The sequence below is a fragment of the Oryzias latipes genome, chromosome 9 (genome assembly GCF_053564925.1).
Source record: "Oryzias latipes strain Hd-rR chromosome 9, Olatipes_Hd-rR_3.1".
NCBI lineage: Eukaryota > Metazoa > Chordata > Actinopteri > Beloniformes > Adrianichthyidae > Oryzias > Oryzias latipes.
Genome location: NC_136245.1, coordinates 31264432 through 31283609, shown reverse-complemented (window position 1 = coordinate 31283609; position 19178 = coordinate 31264432). Strand labels below are relative to the sequence as shown.

Below are 19178 nucleotides of genomic sequence, written 5' to 3'. Positions count from 1 at the left end.
CGGGGGTGTGGTCGTGACAGAGCGGCGAAGTTGGGCGTCTCGCCATGCACACAAAAGTTGCTCTCACGTGCACATTCCTTGTCCGATCTCACTTAAATTCAATGGAGATGATGATGCTTCCATTCTGAAACCATGGATATGACAATCTTGGACGAGCTCCATAGCGCCACCTAGATATAAACAAATACATTTTTTGTCACATTTTGACCTATCTTTTCTCTGTGCTTTGTCAGACGTTCATAAAATTACAACAGGAGATACTCACAAGGGTCTTCTCTCATTGTTTAAAGTTTCATGGGCGTACACCTGACGGTGCTTGCGCAAGCCACCGCCAAACAGGAAGTGGTTGATTGCGTTGCAGTCAGATAATTAAAAATTCATAAAAAATCAACCGTTTGTATCACGAGGCTGAGATTTCAGAATGAGATGTCTCTTACATATCTCCACCTTAGATATACAGCTCTCGCATGGGTGCACAAAAATGACTCAATAGCGCCACCTACAATGTTTGTTTTCGCGAGCCCCGCCATGTTCTTTAACATACAAGCTTGATATTTACAGGACATGTTCATCAGATGGAAACCTACAAAAAAGTCTCTTGGGACCAAGCTGTCAGTTGCACAGGAAGTCTGCTATATTGATGTCAATATGTCATTTTTGCTGTGTTTTGGTCATTTGCAGGCCTCGTTCTAGAACGAACTCCTCCTAGAGATTTGTGAACAATGACTCCAAACTTTGGTTTTGTAAACTAGACACATGTCTGATGTTAAATTGCGAAGCTTTTAAGTTTTTATGGTCGTTTGTGACCGTGGCGGCACGTCAAAATTCGAAGGCGTTTCGAAATCACGCCATGAAAAGAAAAATGGCCATTACTCAGCCATGCATAATCCAATTTGATCCCAAATTGGTATGCATGATTGTAGTCTGACTCTGAACACATCTGGAGTGGAAGAATACGGAAAAGGTGTAGCGCCACCTGCTGACAACAGGAAATGACATGTTTTACTTGGAGCATCACTGCTCCAAGTAGGATGAGCCGACACACCTCAAAATGACGTCCACCTGTTGAAAAACCATTGAAGTTTACTCTGATAAAAAACATATCTTTCAACGCAGGGGTGTGGTCTTGACAGAGCGGCAAAGTTGGGCGTCTCGCCATGCACACAAATGTTGCTCTCATGTGCCCATTCCTTGTCCAATCTCACTGAATTTCAATGGATATGATGAAGCTTCCATTCTGAACCCATGGATATGACAACTTTGGACGAGCTCTATAGCGCCACCTAGTTATTGTATGGGGCACATTCTGCCCTGTATTTTCTCTTTGCTTTGTCCGATGTGCATGAAATTAAAACTGGAGATACTCAGAAGGGTCCTCTCTCATAATCTGAAGTTTCATGGGTGTACACCTGACGGTGCCTGCGTAACAGGAAGTGGTCGATTATGTGCACCCAAATAATAGAAATTTATTATAAATCAGCCGTTTGTCTCAGGAAGCTGAGATTTCAGAATTAGATGCCTTTAATAACCTCCAGCTTTGATATGTAACACAATAGGGTCTATGAGAAACTTCATACCTCTTTTTTTCCTATACAATTTTGGACTGAACAAAGATTTTTAGCATAAATTCTGTTTAGGTTATCAGCACCAAGAATTCAACTTTCATAGGCATTTATTTGCTACTGCTTCCTAAAAAAATTCAGAATGATTGAAGTTACAGGTGAACTTTTAGACATCATTTCATCCAAAAAGGTCCGAAAACGTCTTTTTAGGCAAAACTGCAAACACCTATTTTTTTGCATAACTTATCTTTCAAATATCAGCACAAAAAAATTAAAAACGGTAGGGATCTGTGTTTGCTGCCTTCCATATTTTTTTCAGACTTAAAAGTGTAACAGATGATTTATAAAAAATCCTTTTTCATCCAAAAACCTGTGTTAAATCTGTCTAGACTCCAAACAAACATTTTTTTATGGTAACTTATGTTTCAACAATCGACACCAATTTTCACAGACCTATAGCTAAACATGTCCCATAGCTACCTGAATATTTTCATAGATATAAAATGAACTGGTCATTCTAACATCTGGCATTCTAACATCTAACATCTTACATGTCAAAGCCTCTCTCAGCCTGGCTCTGCTGAAGGAGTCGTGTTACAACCCCGCCCCCTCCTGCTGGGACCCCTGCTATGTAAATTAGCAAGCAGTGAACAGAGAGATGAGGAGTAAGAATGGCCATTATTCAGGCATGCATAATCCAAAGACAGCCAGTTAAACACTGAAAGACATATTTTTTCGGTATGTCTTTCATACATCTTTAGTATTAAAAACTCTCCAAGATGAATGTGCCTGACTCCACCTGCAGGTGGATCACAGACTTCCTGACGGACAGACAGCAGTATGTGAGGCTGGGGAAGCTCGTCTCAGATACTCGGACCACAAGCACCGGATCCCCCCAGGGCTGTGTCCTTTCACCCCTGTTACTCTCCCTGTACACAAACAGCTGCACAGCTGGTCACCTGTCTGTCAAACTCCTGAAGTTTGCTGACGACACCACACTCATCGGCCTCATCTCTGACGGAGATGAGTCGGCCTACAGGAGTGAAATAGCCAGGCTGGTGTCATAGTGCAGCGCTAACAACCTGGAGCTTAATGCTCTGAAGACAGTGGAGATGACAGTGGACTTCAGGAAGGCCCCAGCCCCCCTCCCCCCTGTCATCCTCTGTGACTCCCCGGTGACCTCTGTGGAGTCCTTCTGCTTCCTGGGAACCATCATCAGCCAGGACCTCAAGTGGGAGCAGAACATCAGCTCCATCACTAAGAAGGTCCAGCAGAGGATGTACTTCCTGAGGCAGCTGAAGAAGTTTCACCTCCCTGAAAAGATGCTGGTAGACTTTTACACCGCCATCATCGAATCCACCCTCACGTCCTCCATCACAGTCTGGTTCGCTGCGGCCACGGCCAGAGACAAGGCCAAGCTGCAACGCGTCATCCACTCAGCAGAGAAGGTGATCGGCTGCCACCTCCCGTCTCTCCAGGAGCTGCACATCTCCAGGACCTGGAGGCGGGCAGCCAGGATTGTAGCCAACCCCTCTCATCCAGGACATAATCTCTTTCGGCCCCTCCCTTCTGGCAAGAGGCTCCGGTCCATCAGTACCAGGACCTCGCGCCACAAGAACAGCTTCTTCCCCACTGCAGCCAGCCTGCTGAACAGAACCCCAACTCCCCCAGGTGACCCCCCCTCCCCCCCCCCGCCCACCAAAGGACTGTCGGTGCCACTTACAGGCCCCACCATCCCAGCCCATCTGTGCTCCCACTTTAATTCACCTTACTCTACTGTATATAGTGTGTTGTTGTTGTTAACTTAATTTTTAACTTATTCTTAATTGCACTATACACCAAGTCAAATTCCTCGTTTTGTAAAGTGCGCTCTACTGAACCTGGCAATAAAACTTTTTCTGATTCCTGATTCAGATTCTGATTCTATTAATCATTGTTTTTTATTCATTCAAAATGCAATTAAATCAATATTTTATTTTTTTTCTTTTCCTTTTTCTTTTTTTTTATCTCTTATATCCTTTTTTATAATCAATGTTTGAACTTCTTTTCCTTTCTATTGTCATGGTTTCAGTTTGTTGTCTTTTTTTTTCGCTTTAGTTCTTGTTCTGTCTTGTTTGGTTCTGTTTCCTGTTTTATTTTGAAAGGTTTCCTGTCTTGTCATGTTTCTTGAGTTTTACTTCCTTTGGTCCCCATCTGCCCTAATCGTGTTCACCTGTGTCTTGTCTGCCCTGTCTGTATATAAGTCTTGTCTCTGCCTTCCTCCTGTGCTGGTCCATTAACTTCTGCTCATGTTGATCACGTCTTCTTGTCTGGCGTCCATGTCCCTTGCCATGCCACAGTAAGTTTTTGTTTTTAGTTTTGTCATCCTGCTCTGCAGCACTTTTTGTTAGTTAAATAAACCCACTTGCCCTGAACCCGTTTGCCTCCCGTCTCTGCGCCTGGGTCCTACCTGCTCTCGAGCCTCCCCCCCACACGACATCTATACATCCAATGAAATTAAACTACAAATCAACAAACACAACTGATAACAAATGTCTCTAAAAAATGATGTGTATATTTGCAGAACCTTAAAAACACCAAACAAATAACAAATGCTTCCCAATTAAAGCACAAAAAATGGAACACAAAATGTAAAACCCAAGTTAGAAATTGCAATTTGAAAAAGATACTTTTTTCAGCAGCTTTTCAAAATCAATCACCAATTCTACTCTTCTGTGGATGAAACAAAGAACTCCAGAACAATGAAGCCATTTCTCTAAGTCTCTCTCACCTTCAGTTTTAAACAAGGTCTGTGAAAATCCACCATACATTGGTCACATGAACTCAGAGACCTGCTAAAAGTGCACAATTGTAAAAGCTCTTTTATATAGACAACTGTTTGTTTGCTTAGAGCTCTAAATATAAAAAAAAATGCTTTTCTATCACCTAGACACAGATGGAGAACCATATCAACTGGATTAGTAACAGGGAAACATGTTTAGGTTTAAACTTACATCAATAGACAACATGAAGCTGTTCATCACATTTTTGACCTAAACATGTAAACACATCCTTGGCTCTGCGGTTAGGAAATGGTATTTGGGAATCTCTTTATACCAGGAGCCAGCCTGGCCATTGGAACATCGCCACAGTGCCCATCCAGACTGGGACAGCAACGGGGTCCACTTCACAGCCGTGAGGCTGCTGTGTTTAACTCCAGCTGTCCCAGCAAGGGAGACAACTGCAGCAACATCCACTGACCAAGCTGGCAAGCCCTGGCAGAAAAGATCCCCACAAGAAAAACACTGGCTCAGGCAGGCTGGTCAATAAAAAAATATAGTTTTGCCAATGTCTTGCAGCTCGCAGATCAAGTGGTTTAGTTTTCCAGTAATGTCAGTCAAGAATGCAAGTTCAGATTCACAATGTTCATATTCACCATATTCAACAGACATCTCCTCCAATAGCACCTTAAAAATCCTGTGCTGTTTTGCTTTGCAGCTGAGGTTGTTTACGATTTTCAGAATAAGAGTCATTATATGTCCAGAGCCAATCACTTCTGCACATAAGGCCTGCTGGTGAATGACGCAGCAGTAATGCAGACATTTTGGAAAGTCTGGGTCAGCTTTACAGTGAGTGATGAAACCTGTTTGTCTATTGATCATAGCAGGAGTCCCATCTGCAGTCACTGCTACCAGCTTTTCTAATTGTACCTTTTTCTGCACAAAAACTCCTTCACCGTGTTATACATTTCAACTCCTCTTGTAGTTGTCTGTAAGGGCAGATGTGTCAGGAGTTCTTCTCTTGTGGAAACCAAAAGCTATGCTGTACTGTTGCCGTCCACAGACTCATCACACTGGACGTTAACCACCTTCACTTTGCAAGATCCCGGTCCAGCTAATTGGCCAAGTTATCAGACATAGCTGACACTCATCTAGACATTGTAGTGGAAATTGAATGAGTTCTATTGTTCTCATCCTTAGGGACAGTGATAGCAATTATCATCATTGCTTGAATTTTTTTCATGCTATATGCAAAAGTCTTTGTCCCTTAAGGCAACAGATTACAGCCCCCCCCCCCCCCCCCCCGGCTGCTGTCGTATTAACAATAGCTTGGAGCTCCAGAATGGACAAGAAAGAACGACGAGAATGGCTCGAGCAGGGCGTTGCTCACGGGGCGGTCGCTCGTGCCATGCGGTCGCACGTGCTCGGGCCCGCTAAATGCTACTTGTAGCTTTAATTATTATTATTATTATTATTATTATTATTCCGACTTTTCCGTCGCCTTTTTGAGGCCTTTAACATACCCCAAAACTCACCAAATTTTGTATACACATCAGGAGTCGCGAAAAATTTCATATTTTATAGGAGAACGGCATAGGTAAACAAAAATGGCTCGATAGCGCCACCTGCAAAATTTGTTTTCGCGAGCACCTCCATATGCTTTATAGTACAAACCTGATTTTAACAGGGCATGTTCATCGGATAGAAACCTACAAAAAAGTCTCTTGGGACCAAGCTGTCAGTCGCACAGGAAGTCTGATATTTTGATGACAATATGTCATTTTTGCTTCATTTTGGACATTTGCAGGCCTCGCTCTAGAACGAACTCCTCCTAGAGATTTGAGAGTAATGACTCCAAACTTTGGTTTTGTAAACTAAACACATGTCCGATGTTAAATTGCAAAGCTTTTAAGTTTTTATGGATGTTTGTGACCATGGCGGCGCGTCAAAATTGGAGGTCGTTTCGAAAACACGCCATGAAAAGAAAAATGGCCATTACTCAGCCATGCATAATCCAATCTGATCCAAAATTGATGTGCATGATTGTAGTCTGACCCTGAACACATCAGCAGTGAAAAAATCTGGAAAAAGTGTAGCGCCACCTGCTGGCAAGAGGAAATGACATGTTTTACTTGGAGCATCACTGCTCCCAGTAGGATGAGCCGACACACCTGAAAATGACGTCCACCTGTTGAAAAGCCATTGAAGTTTACTCTGACAAAAAACCATAACTTTCAATGCGGGGGTGTGGTCGTGACAGAGCGGCAAAGTTGGGCATCTCGCCATGCACACAAAAGTTGCTCTCACGTGCACATTCCTTGTCCAATCTCACTGAAATTCAATGGATATGATGAAGCTTCTATTCTGAACCCATGGATATGACAATCTTGGACGAGCTCTATAGCGCCACCTAGTTATTGCATTGGGCACATTCTGCCCTGTATTTTCTCTTTGCTTTGTCCGATGTGCATGAAATTAAAACTGGAGATACTCTGAAGGGTCCTCTCTCATAATCTGAAGTTTCATGGGTGTACACCTGACGGTGCCTGCGTAACAGGAAGTGGTCGATTATGTGCACCCAAATAATAGAAATTTATTATAAATCAGCCGTTTGTCTCAGGAAGCTGAGATTTCAGAATTAGATGCCTTTAATAACCTCCAGCTTTGATATGTAACACAAAAGGGTCTATGAGAAACTTCATACCTCTTTTTTTCCTATGCAATTTGGGACTGAACAAAGATTTTTAGCATAAATTCTGTTTAGGTTATCAGCACCAAAGACTACACTTTAATAGGCATTTATGTGCTACTGCTTCCTAAAAAAATTCAGAATGATTGAAGTTACAGGTGACATCTTAGAGAGCATTACATCCAAAAAGGTCCGAAAACGTCTTTTTAGGCAAAACTACAAACACCTATTTTTTTTCATAACTTAATCATCATATATCAACACCATTTATTTTTTTAAATGTAGGGATCTGTGTTTGCTGCCTTCCATATTTTTTTCAGAAGTCCAGGTGAAACAGATGATTTAAAAAAAATCCTGATTCATCCCAAAACCTGTGCTTTTTCCGTCTGGACTCCAAACAAGTGTGTTTTAAAATTACTTATGCTTCAAATATCCACACCAAGTTTCACACGCATATAGCTGAACATGTCTAAATGCTTCTTGAATATTCTTTACAGATATAAAATGAACTGGTCAACTGTAGGATGTCATTTCCTCTTACATGCTTCAGTTTTTTCCTCATGCTGCAGCCTGCTCCTCAATCCGCCCTGTTGCTGGAGTCAAATTTCACCCCCCCCCCCCCCACACACACACACACACCAGCTGCCTATTCATATGCTAACTAACCCAGAGGTGAGGTGACAAGAGTTTAGACACAAGAGGGAGGGCAGACTGCTTTTTCATTTGTTTTGTATGTCTTTCATAGATTTTTATGAATAATCATTGCTTTTCTAGTCATGTAAAATGCAATTAACTTAATATTTTATCTTTTTTTTTTACAAACAAAACATATGAATGTGCTCCAAAACAAAACCCAACTCTCAGTACAGTTCTACAGATGTCAACCCCTCTCATCCAGGACATAATCTCTTTCGGCCCCTCCCTTCTGGCAAGAGGCTCCGGTCCATCAGGACCAGGACCTCGCGCCACAAGAACAGCTTCTTCCCCACTGCAGTCAGCCTGCTGAACAGTACCCCAACTCCCCCAGGTGACCCCCCCTCCCCCCCCCCCCCCCCGCCCACCAAAGGACTGTCGGTGCCACTTACAGGCCCCACCATCCCAGCCCATCTGTGCTCCCACTTTAATTCACCTTACTCTACTGTATATAGTGTGTTGTTGTTGTTAACTTAATTTTTAACTTATTCTTAATTGCACTATACACCAAGTCAAATTCCTCGTTTTGTAAAGTGCGCTCTACTGAACCTGCCAATAAAACTTTTTCTGATTTCTGATTCTGATTCTGATTCTATTAATCATTGTTTTTTATTCATTCAAAATGCAATTAAATCAATATTTTATCTTTTTTCTTTTCCTTTTTCTTTTTTTTTTTATCTCTTATATCCTTTTTTATAATCAATGTTTGAACTTCTTTTCCTTTCTATTGTCATGGTTTCAGTTTGTTGTCTTTTTTTTCGCTTTAGTTCTTGTTCTGTCTTGTTTGGTTCTGTTTCCTGTTTTATTTTGAAAGGTTTCCTGTATTGTCATGTTTCTTGAGTTTTACTTCCTTTGGTCCCCATCTGCCCTAATCGTGTTCACCTGTGTCTTGTCTGCCCTGTCTGTATATAAGTCTTGTCTCTGCCTTCCTCCTGTGCTGGTCCATTAACTTCTGCTCATGTTGTTCACGTCTTCTTGTCTGGCGTCCATGTCCCTTGCCATGCCACAGTAAGTTTTTGTTTTTAGTTTTGTCATCCTGCTCTGCAGCGCTTTTTGTTAGTTAAATAAACCCACTTGCCCTGAACCCGTTTGCCTCCCGTCTCTGCGCCTGGGTCCTACCTGCTCTCGAGCCTCCCCCCCACACGACATCTATACATCCAATGAAATTAAACTACAAATCAACAAACACAACTGATAACAAATGTCTCTAAAAAATGATGTGTATATTTGCAGAACCTTAAAAACACCAAACAAATAACAAATGCTTCCCAATTAAAGCACAAAAAATGGAACACAAAATGTAAAACCTAAGTTAGAAATTGCAATTTGAAAAAGATACTTTTTTCAGCAGCTTTTCAAAATCAATCACCAATTCTACTCTTCTGTGGATGAAACAAAGAACTCCAGAACAATGAAGCCATTTCTCTAAGTCTCTCTCACCTTCAGTTTTAAACAAGGTCTGTGAAAATCCACCATACATTGGTCACATGAACTCAGAGACCTGCTAAAAGTGCACAATTGTAAAAGCTCTTTTATATAGACAACTGTTTGTTTGCTTAGAGCTCTAAATATAAAAAAAATGCTTTTCTATCACCTAGACACAGATGGAGAACCATATCAACTGGATTAATAACAGGGTGGCATGTTTAGACAACATGAAGCTGTCCATCACATTTTTGACCTAAACATGTAAACACATCCTTGGCTCTGCGGTTAGGAAATGGTATTTGGGAATCTCTTTATACCAGGAGCCAGCCTGGCCATTGGAACATCGCCACAGTGCCCATCCAGACTGGGACAGCAACGGGGTCCACTTCAGAGCCGTGAGCTGCTGTGTTTAACTCCAGCTGTCCCAGCAAGGGAGACAACTGCAGCAACATCCACTGACCAAGCTGACAAGCCCTGGCAGAAAAGATCCCCACAAGAAAAACACTGGCTCAGGCAGGCTGGTCAAAAAAAAATAGTTTTGCCATTGTCTTGCAGCTCGCAGATCAAGTGGTTTAGTTTTCCAGTAATGTCAGTCAAGAATGCAAGTTCAGATTCACCATATTCATATTCACCATATTCAACAGACATCTCCTCCAATAGCACCTTAAAAATCCTGTGCTGTTTTGCTTTGCAGCTGAGGTTGTTTACGATTTTCAGAATAAGAGTCATTATATGTCCAGAGCCAATCACTTCTGCACATAAGGCCTGCTGGTGAATGACGCAGCAGTAATGCAGACATTTTGGAAAGTCTGGGTCAGCTTTACAGTGAGTGATGAAACCTGTTTGTCTATTGATCATAGCAGGAGTCCCATCTGCAGTCACTGCTACCAGCTTTTCTAATTGTACCTTTTTCTGCACAAAAACTCCTTCACCGTGTTATACATTTCAACTCCTCTTGTAGTTGTCTGTTAGGGCAGATGTGTCAGGAGTTCTTCTCTTGTGGAAACCAAAAGCTATGCTGTACTGTTGCCGTCCACAGACTCATCACACTGGACGTTAACCACCTGCACTTTGCAAGATCCCGGTCCAGCTAATTGGCCAAGTTATCAGACATAGCTGACACTCATCTAGACATTGTAGTGGAAATTGAATGAGTTCTATTGTTCTCATCCTTAGGGACAGTGATAGCAATTATCATCATTGCTTGAATTTTTTTCATGCTATATGCAAAAGTCTTTGTCCCTTAAGGCAACAGATTACAGCCCCCCCCCCCCCCCCCCCCCCCCCCCCCAGGCTGCTGTCGTATTAACAATAGCTTGGAGCTCCAGAATGGACAAGAAAAAACGACGAGAATGGCTCGAGCAGGGCGTTGCTCACGGGGCGGTCGCTCGTGCCATGCGGTCGCACGTGCTCGGGCCCGCTAAATGCTACTTGTAGCTTTAATTATAGTTTGTTTTTGTTTTTTTTAAACACAAAAAGCTTTTTTTATTATTCATTTTATGCTCTTAATCTGTGCTCTTTTTACCCTTCTGTACAGGACAGATGTGTGGTGCAGAACATACACTTCTTGTTTACTCTTAGATTTGCCCGTCATATTTCCATCAGTTAAGAAACAGGTCTGTCAACTGAACAACTAAAGCAGAAACCCGCTTTGAACAGCTTTTTTCCTTTTCTCAAATCTGAAGCTCCAGTTGAATCTGCGTTATGAATATGAAGAATTAACTCCTGTTGAATCAGGTTTTATTCAGAACAGCGACAGTGAAAGTAAAGTGGGACAGGTGATACTTTAAGGAAAATACGGGAAGTGACTCGGACAGGAAACTGAAGGAAATTGATGCGGAAAAAGCTGAATTTGGTCGTCGTCAGTGCAGCCTCCTGAAGTCTTCAAAGACGACTGTTGCTCAAATAAGCAAAAATCCTTCCAGAGTAGAGTATCAAAGTTCTTGCGTTCATGTCTGCCTCCTTACTGCTGGTTTTGTTCATTTGATTGTTCACAACAGTAGATTTTTTAGCAAGATTTACATTTTCAAAATGTGGTGATGGTGTGAATAACAACAGTTGGGATTGATTGAGACGGCGTCGTAGGCCATGTTCCCCCTCGGTACTGTGCGGCATTTGCTGGAGGTGACTCTGCACACAGAACCCTCAGGCATTGTGAGCTGCCTTAATCGTACAGTTCTTTTGTGGGTCTTCAGATTCTTCCACCACACATCTGTGAAATGGGTTTGATGTCGGAGTCAAACAAACTGTCGGTAAAAACTGAAATTAGTGATGATATGTAACTGCTGGTTGTGTCTTTTTCGTGCATCACTTTGCGTGTTTTTCGGCAAACTCCATCCGTAAATGTGAACCTGCATGTGAGCAGCTCTGCTCCTGAGCTTCAAACTGAACAGGAGTTGTGTGTCATGCAACACTGAGGCATCGATTCTGCCTCAGCCAAAAGCACACCGCTCTGATTCACCAGGCCTGTCGGTGGTCTTCCTGTGTGTTCGCACAACAACACAAACCGAATGAAGATGGGCGAAGAGGACAAGGAGCCCACACTGTGTCTGAGTTTTTCGACTCTGTGTTGCAACATGTGTAACGATAGAAACATTATTCTACGCTACAGTTAAGTAGTTTGTTACTCCAGCAGAAAAGACAGACCTGAAACAGAAAAGCCTTCCTCTCACTCTGGTTGGGTATAATTTATCACACATGATCGACACACCCGTGAGCATACAAACACACACGGACCCACACATGGCTGCACATTTAAAGCCTGAGCAGTTCTCTTCTCCAGCTTTAATTGGATTCTAATGTATTCAGTTTGCTCCACTGGGCACGGAAATGTCTGTGGTACTCTGACTGCAGAGGGAGAACCGGGGTAGAGGAGGAGGAGGAGCAGGGAAACGGGGAGCGAGAGGGAGTCTGAAGTCGATGTGGAGGTTTGTCAGCAGCGGTAAGCTTTCTCCAGCCGACATGTGGAAAGTACCATCCGAACAAGCTGTCGCCAGAATTTCTGCAGGAGCTGTTTGACCTGAGAGAGGGGGGGCTGCCTGCATGGCTTCACATCGCATGGAGCCTCACTCTGAAATTAAGGTTTCCTCATAAAAAAAACAAACAGCTTTTGTCATAAATTAATCTATATTTATTTACTTAAAAGATCAAATTAAAGATGATAGTTTGATGATAAAAGACAACAAATAGAGCAATTTACAAAGTTAATGCTTGTTAGTTCAGTGTTTTTATTTAGCTGCATTGTAATAAAGGATGAAAACTTTTGATACTTAATTGGGCAGAAATGGTCTGAATCCCAGCGAGAGGACTTCCTGTGCTGTAACCATGGACACGTGGGTGATTTTAACTTGTCCGTTGGACTGAGAGTTCATGGTTGCTTGGCTGGAAGACGGACTGGCGGAGTCTCATGACAGCTGGGATCAGCCCGGCCTAAACTGACGAGATAAAAGGGGATTTTGGAAAACGAAGGAAAAGATGCGCCTAAAGCACAGACGATAAATGTACAGAGAAATGAGGTAGATAAAAAAAGAAAAGGAAAAAAAAGAGTTTGAACTGCTGTTCAAAGTATTCCTGGTTTAGGATGTTTATTCATAATATGGAAGAGTGTTTTAACAGATTGTAAGAATTTTACGTTTAAGAACATCTGAATTCAGAGAGTAGACATGACATGAGATACTTTTAATTAAAGGATATTTTTTAGATTCCTGATGTATTGCTTGAGAGAATCCCATTAGAGCAGTGGACTACGGTGGCCCTGACATTCAAATGACTCAACGCAAAAACATATCAACCCATAGTTTCGGACCTTATAAGCATTTTTTTTAATCACAATTTGCTCTAATAATTTATCTTTAAAACTGTTTTTTGCTGCATTAACTGATATCCATCTTTTTAGTACAACTCCATTCTTTTGTTACAGATATCTTTAACTATATTCCACAATGAACCTATAACTGTATATAATTTATTGAATTTTGTCTTTTTTTTATTTTAATTTTTCTTTTTACTTGCCATGAAATCCCAATAATTGAGATTAAGCAGTTTGTATGTTCTCTAATAAAGGTCTAACATGTAAAGATAAAACAAAAATGTATAAATCCAAAAACAAAGCAAAGAAAAACTGTCTTATGAAGCAGGTATCCTCCACTAAACAAAATACAATGCAGCAAAAAATATATATTTTTAAATGAATTACATTTTAAAAACCAAAACAAAATTCCAGAAACCAAAATACAACAAAAAATACATAAAAATAAAAGAAACCTTTCAGAAATGAAATAAGTTTTCTGAAATTAAAATGAATTGTTAAAAAATGAAGCAAAATAAGAAATCAATCCCTGATTGGTTTGTTCAATTTTTCAACTGGAAGTTTTTCGACAGGATATCTTCCAACGGAAGCTAATTCTTTAAGCTTCTGACCTCACCCACTGCAAAAGTTCAATGATTAATCAATTAAGTCAGTTGACGTCCAGTTTCTTAGTTTTTCATTTATTAACTTTTTATTTTTAATTTCTGGAATTTTAATTTCCTGGAATTTTTTCTTTTTTTTTAAATTTTGGTTTTTCGAATTTTGTTTTGATTTCCAAAGCATAATGTTGTTTTTAAATCATTTGTTTTGCTCTTTAATTGTGATCTCAAATCTGTTTAGCATTGAGTAATCTGCTGATGTGATTTGCACGTCAGGGTCACCGTCGTGGAGTTTAAAGGATAATTACAGACCTACACACATGACTCACTTTTGGAAACTTCCAACTCTCTTTGCAGAGAGACTTTTTTCAAATGCTGCTAAATAGATCAATCATTTGGGAGATCTAATGTGATGAACAGAAAAAAATTCAACCCAAATACAATAAAATTCAGTTTTAACAAACTGATTTCAACAAAATTCTTCTTTTCATTTTAGACCCTGAAATATTAAAAAGTTGTTCTGCCCAGAAACATGGCACAAATTACATTTGACACAAAATCGCCAAGATATGGATTTAAATACGATCTGTTGATGAATGGGAACCCAACCATCTTGGTATCTTTAACCAACAGCACTGTCCCTATAGTGTGGGCACTCCATGTCCTTTTCTTGGTGAGTTTGCTTTCACTGCAGATGTGAAACGGCACCCAATGATGGCAGCAATGAAGCACAGAGGAGGAAGAAGTGAGATCTTTCAGTGAGGAGCAAGATGGATACGTGGATGAAGAGGGTATAGGGAAAGACTGACGGATGAACTCATGAAAATGTATTAACAGACGGATGTCAGACTGTGGGTAGAGGGCTTACGCTGTTAAAAATATTTAGGTATAAGAAAATAATGAAGAAATGAAGGGCTGTATGGTGTGGTAGTGGTTAGCACTCTCGCCTCACTGATTTGAATCCCGGCTGAGACCTTTCTGTGAAGAGTTGGCATGTACTGCTTGTGCATGTGTGGGTTTTTTCTGGGCACTCTGGCTCCCCCCTCTGAGTCCAAAAACATGCTTCATAGGTTCATTGGTGATTCTAAAATTGTCCCAAGGAGGGAATGTATGTGATTGTGTGGCCCTGCAACAGACTGGCGCCCTGTTCAAGGTGGCAAACAGTAGTTTGGATCGGCTCCGGTGACCCGATGACCCTCAAAGGGATTCAGCAGGTTCAGAAGATGGATGGATGGCTGAAAAGATGAGGAGGAGGAAAAGAATTGGTCCCAACAGATCAGGATGGTTTATACCTTGGAAAAGATGGTGGTTAAGGCCCAGTTTTGCTTTTGGATTTTGGTCACAATTGTAACTTGATGATGTGAAAATGTTTCTGAAATGGTTTTGAAATCAAGTAATGGCATCTGGACGTCTTCTCTTTTCTTCTTGAATCGTTTGGCCACCCATCCAAGTCGCTTCATTGAGTTCCTGTAATGGTTTCTCTTTTAAAGACCCACTCCGATCATCTTTTGATCTATCGTGAAAGCGTTCCAGTGGTCTTAGTTATGATGATGCCGTTTTTAGCCAAAATCAAAAACCCTGTCATTTTCTAAGACATATTTTCTGCAGAGTGGCAGGAACACGAAACTAGTTTCCGAGCTGTGGGCGGGACTGTTTTGCACTCCCCCACTTTCCCTTCATCATTGCTGAGAGCTCGAAGTAGGGAGCTTGTGGCGCTCTCGGCGTGAAATACGTTTTTTTTTTTTTTTCAAACGGCTTTTTTCCCCCCATCTGGTCCTGATTCACAACGATGTGAATAAAGAAATACCCAAAAATTCAATTTAGAGCTGAATTATTTTAAATATAGGCTTTCATCATCAGAAAAATGCCACCAGTTCATTTTAAAACACCAATGACACAATTTCTATCTGGCTTTTATCTGCAATAAAGATCATATAAATATTAAGAAATACAAAAAAATTGCAGCTATTGAAAAAAAAGAGAGAAAAACAAGTAACCCTTCAACAATCCTTGAACCTGCCTGACCTGTTCTACTTTTGAACTTCACGCAGGATCAGAGATCTGTCGGCGATAAAGCTCAACAGCTTCAAACATGTCCGCTTAAAGAGCAGATTCTTTCTCATTTATAAAATAGCTATCAATTAGTGGTTGTGAGAAGCTCCAATCCTATATGACAATCCAATCTCCATGATAAATGCCTTCCTTTTTATGATATAATGAACACTTACTGCCTCCAGGCTTCCTCTAATAGTGACAAGTGATGTAACTTCAAACGGTGTCAAAATAAACCCCAAAGATTTATTGTAAAATGTAACTCATTTTTATCGCCAATAAAGGATATTTAAATCTATTTTTATTTTTGGTTTAAAATGTTTCCTAATGTGGAAATGCCAAAGTTAAATATCCTCATCACAGTTGCAGAGGAGCATCTCAAGGTTCCCATGCAGTCCTCTGGAACAGCCACAGACGCTGCATTTTCTACAAATATTTCTTTTCCGCATGCTTCCTGAACTAATGCCTCGCTTCAGCTGCGGCCCCAAGAGGAATAGATCAGTTAAAAATAGATCTTTCAGGCTGAACTCATGGAAAAAATGAAACTGGCAGAGAGAAAAGTCACTGAGTGAAATTAAAATGATGTATTAAAATGCACTTATGTAGTTTTGCCCCATAACTTGGACAGATGGTGGCTGCCTGCATGTCACGGCAGAACTCTTCTTGTGACTTGAAGGGCAAGAGGGATGTGGCAGCCTCTCATGATGGAGTCCCAGGGAAGAGGGCAGAGCGGGGTCACAGAGGATATATTCCTGTTGCCTCAAAGTCTAACTAAATACAACAAGCCAAAGGCGATCAAGAAATACTGCAAACTAAATAAATTAAGGAAGAAAGAATCTGAGGAGGGGCTTTCTTTGCCAAAAGGCTTCATGGGGACTTTTCTGTGAAGGTGTCGCTAGGGGGTGCTAGTGCTCCTTCCCAGCCTTTCACTGTGCAGTGATGGACAGACTGACACGAGCTTTAGGAAGTCCTCGCGCCCCCATGATTTACTATTCAACAAGTCCCAGTGTCACCTCTTCGGCTTTTACGCATTCCTGCTGACGAAGGGGCGCCTCGTGATGAGTCTTTGATAGATCCGCATTTTCCATGAACGACTTCCTGCTTGATAGAATAAAGTCGCGCCTTCTGGCAACTTTTGGAGGTCTTGCGCGCAAACGCAGCGTGAGGCTCGTATGAAGGATCTATCGGTTACAGAAGGAACAGGTGTAGCGTGTGTCTGCATGAATAATGTAGAGGAGCGCCTTTATAAAGGATAAACAACGCACGAAGGCGTGCACCGTGAAGCCAACACACACATGACAGAAGACAAGAAAAGCAGTTTGGATCATGTTTAGAATCTTTTCAGATTTTTAGTCTCCAACTTTTTATTAAAATCCTTGAAGTTTAATCATTTTGTTTTTCTTTAAACACCGACAAAACCCCAAGAAGTGATCCACTCATCCAAAAGAGGCAGACACAAGCAAAAAGAAGAGGTTTTACGCACTCTATTGGCTGCTAAACTGCCACTCTTGTCCCCAAATCCCGCCCTTCAATTTCGCCCCCCACCACCCCCTCACCCCTCTGCTGCTCTACCGGCTGGTGGAAGCGTCAGAGCTCTTTTGTCCTCTCCTCCCTCCATCACGACTGTGTTCACTCTCAAGTTGAGCGCAGAGGAACACTTGCGCGGAGAGAGGAGAGGAGTCAGTGGACACAGAGCGGGGAAGGAGGACAGGGAGAGAGGAGCAGCTTCTCAGCGAGCGGATTTTGGATTTGTTTCCCCCCAAACGCAGGAGCATCAATCGGCAGTTTTAAATGGGTTTGGAAGTGAACTTCTTTTTCAGTGCATGCTGGAGAGTTCGAGACACTTTTTAAACTTTGGAGGAGCGGAAAGGGTAACAAAGGCATTGACACTGAGGTCTGCGCACCTTTGACCATCCCGTCTGGATACATGACACAGAGGAGCGCACGGTGGGAAGAGGGAAGGGGTTCACACTAAAGCCAGGCGTGACGGGAAGGGTCCACGACGCGATTCTTCCGTTTTGTCGCTGAATACATATGGATTTATAGTTTTCTCCGAATCAAATTTTTGGCGAAGGCAAAGGGACGCAGTTTGGACAGAAAATGAGATTATTGATGGCACCAGTGCGATAGTGGCATTTTTTTTTTACAAAAGGAAATCTAAAAAAAACAAACAGATTTTACCCAATTTCCTCGAACAGTTCTGCTGGTTTAAGTTGGCAGGAGGTATGGAGCGGGTCAAGAGAGGCGCGCTGCTGGGATGTCGCCTCTGGAAGACGATGCTCCTTCTGGTCTTATGGAAAGGTAAGAGGTGGAGGTGGAAACTTTTCGCTGCTGACTCAAAGTTCCCCCCATTACCTCAGGAGTACCGATGTGTTCTTTTTTATAGCCTTTTTCTGTGTGTTCCTAACAAGTTTTAAAACAATATAAGTTAGATTTCTTCCTATATTATGTTGATCACCACATAGATGGAACCACAGCGGAGATGTTCTACGTATTTAGAGGTTGCAGTTTTTGGCTGAACTTTTGGCTCAAACTTAGTTCACCATATATTCCTTCTCCATCAGCATGACTAAAAAATTAACAACTTTCTCCAGTTTACAAGTTATTGAATCTTTCAAAAAGATATTTCCAGCTATTATTTCATAAATCCCTTTACGCGCGTCTGCGGGAATAACGATGACTGATGCTTTTTAAATGTTGGTGTCTTAAACAGTTTCTGAGGCAGCTGTGGCTGCAAAGCCAGCGTCTAATCTATATCTTCATGGTAAAAAAGCCCGACATGAGCTGTGGGAGTTCAGAGCTGATGCGTGTCCCTTGTGTGACCCCAGGATTTTTTTCTTGTTGTTCTTGTGAGGTCTTTCCCATGAATGGAGGATCGGCTGTCTCCTCAGCCTGCCGGAGTTTCTGCGGTACCGGCATGGATGGCCTGTGATATTCTCCTCGTATAATTACAAAAAATAAAAACTTTTGCTTTCCCTGAAATCCAAACTTGGATAAAGACGGGGTTGTTTTTCCCATGATTGGTTTGCTTGCAGAAGTTTTCATTTTAATAAATACAATCGAGTTAAACCGGTTCAGTGGTCTCAATTAATGATGGGTCAGATACATTCTTGCAGTAACTTCCTTGTCTGTGGGGACCCTGAAGTCGCCCAATCAGCTGCTCTATTCACATGAAATTGGATGCAACGTTTACTTGAACGATTACTAAACGGTTCATGTGCAGGTCGAGGAACAGATCCTCATTTTATCCACGGGGAGATAAAAAAAATAGCGCATGAACAGCCGATCAGAGCGCACCATGGCACACGCAGCCTTTGTTTTCCGCACAAATGACACCAGTTCTGCTGTTCCTCCTCAGTCCTGTCTGTGTTTTACCGAATGCGCGGTTGGTCGGCTTTGCGCGTTTTAATCAGCCTGGACGCTCACGCTCCGCCGGGCAGCGCACAGAGGCTGCGTTGTGCGCTCCGGAGCGCAGGGTCGTCGCGGCGCGCGGAACACAAACAAGCGACGGACTCTGAACAGGGGGACGCGAAGGAAAACGGCTGTGGCTGAGAAGCCACCGAGTGACCAAGGACTGGATTTGCTCAA

The 19178-nt window shown here is 41.9% G+C and overlaps 1 protein-coding gene across 3 annotated transcripts in view; it reads left to right on the top strand.

The window, feature by feature from the left end:
* The window catches only part of si:dkey-215k6.1 (transmembrane protein 132C), a 267022-nt gene that overhangs the window by 10046 nt on the left and 237798 nt on the right, over positions 1-19178 (top strand). For 2 of the 3 annotated variants that reach the window (XR_013658211.1, XM_020705714.3), the window contains exon 1: positions 17111-17891. The exons of the other annotated variant lie outside the window; for it this stretch is intronic. Coding sequence is in view for 1 of the 2 variants with exons in the window: in XM_020705714.3 (XP_020561373.2) it covers positions 17816-17891 (76 nt within the window). In the remaining variant the exon portion in view is untranslated. Of the gene's footprint in view, positions 1-17110; positions 17892-19178 lie in introns of those variants that run through there. 3 annotated transcript variants of the gene reach the window in all.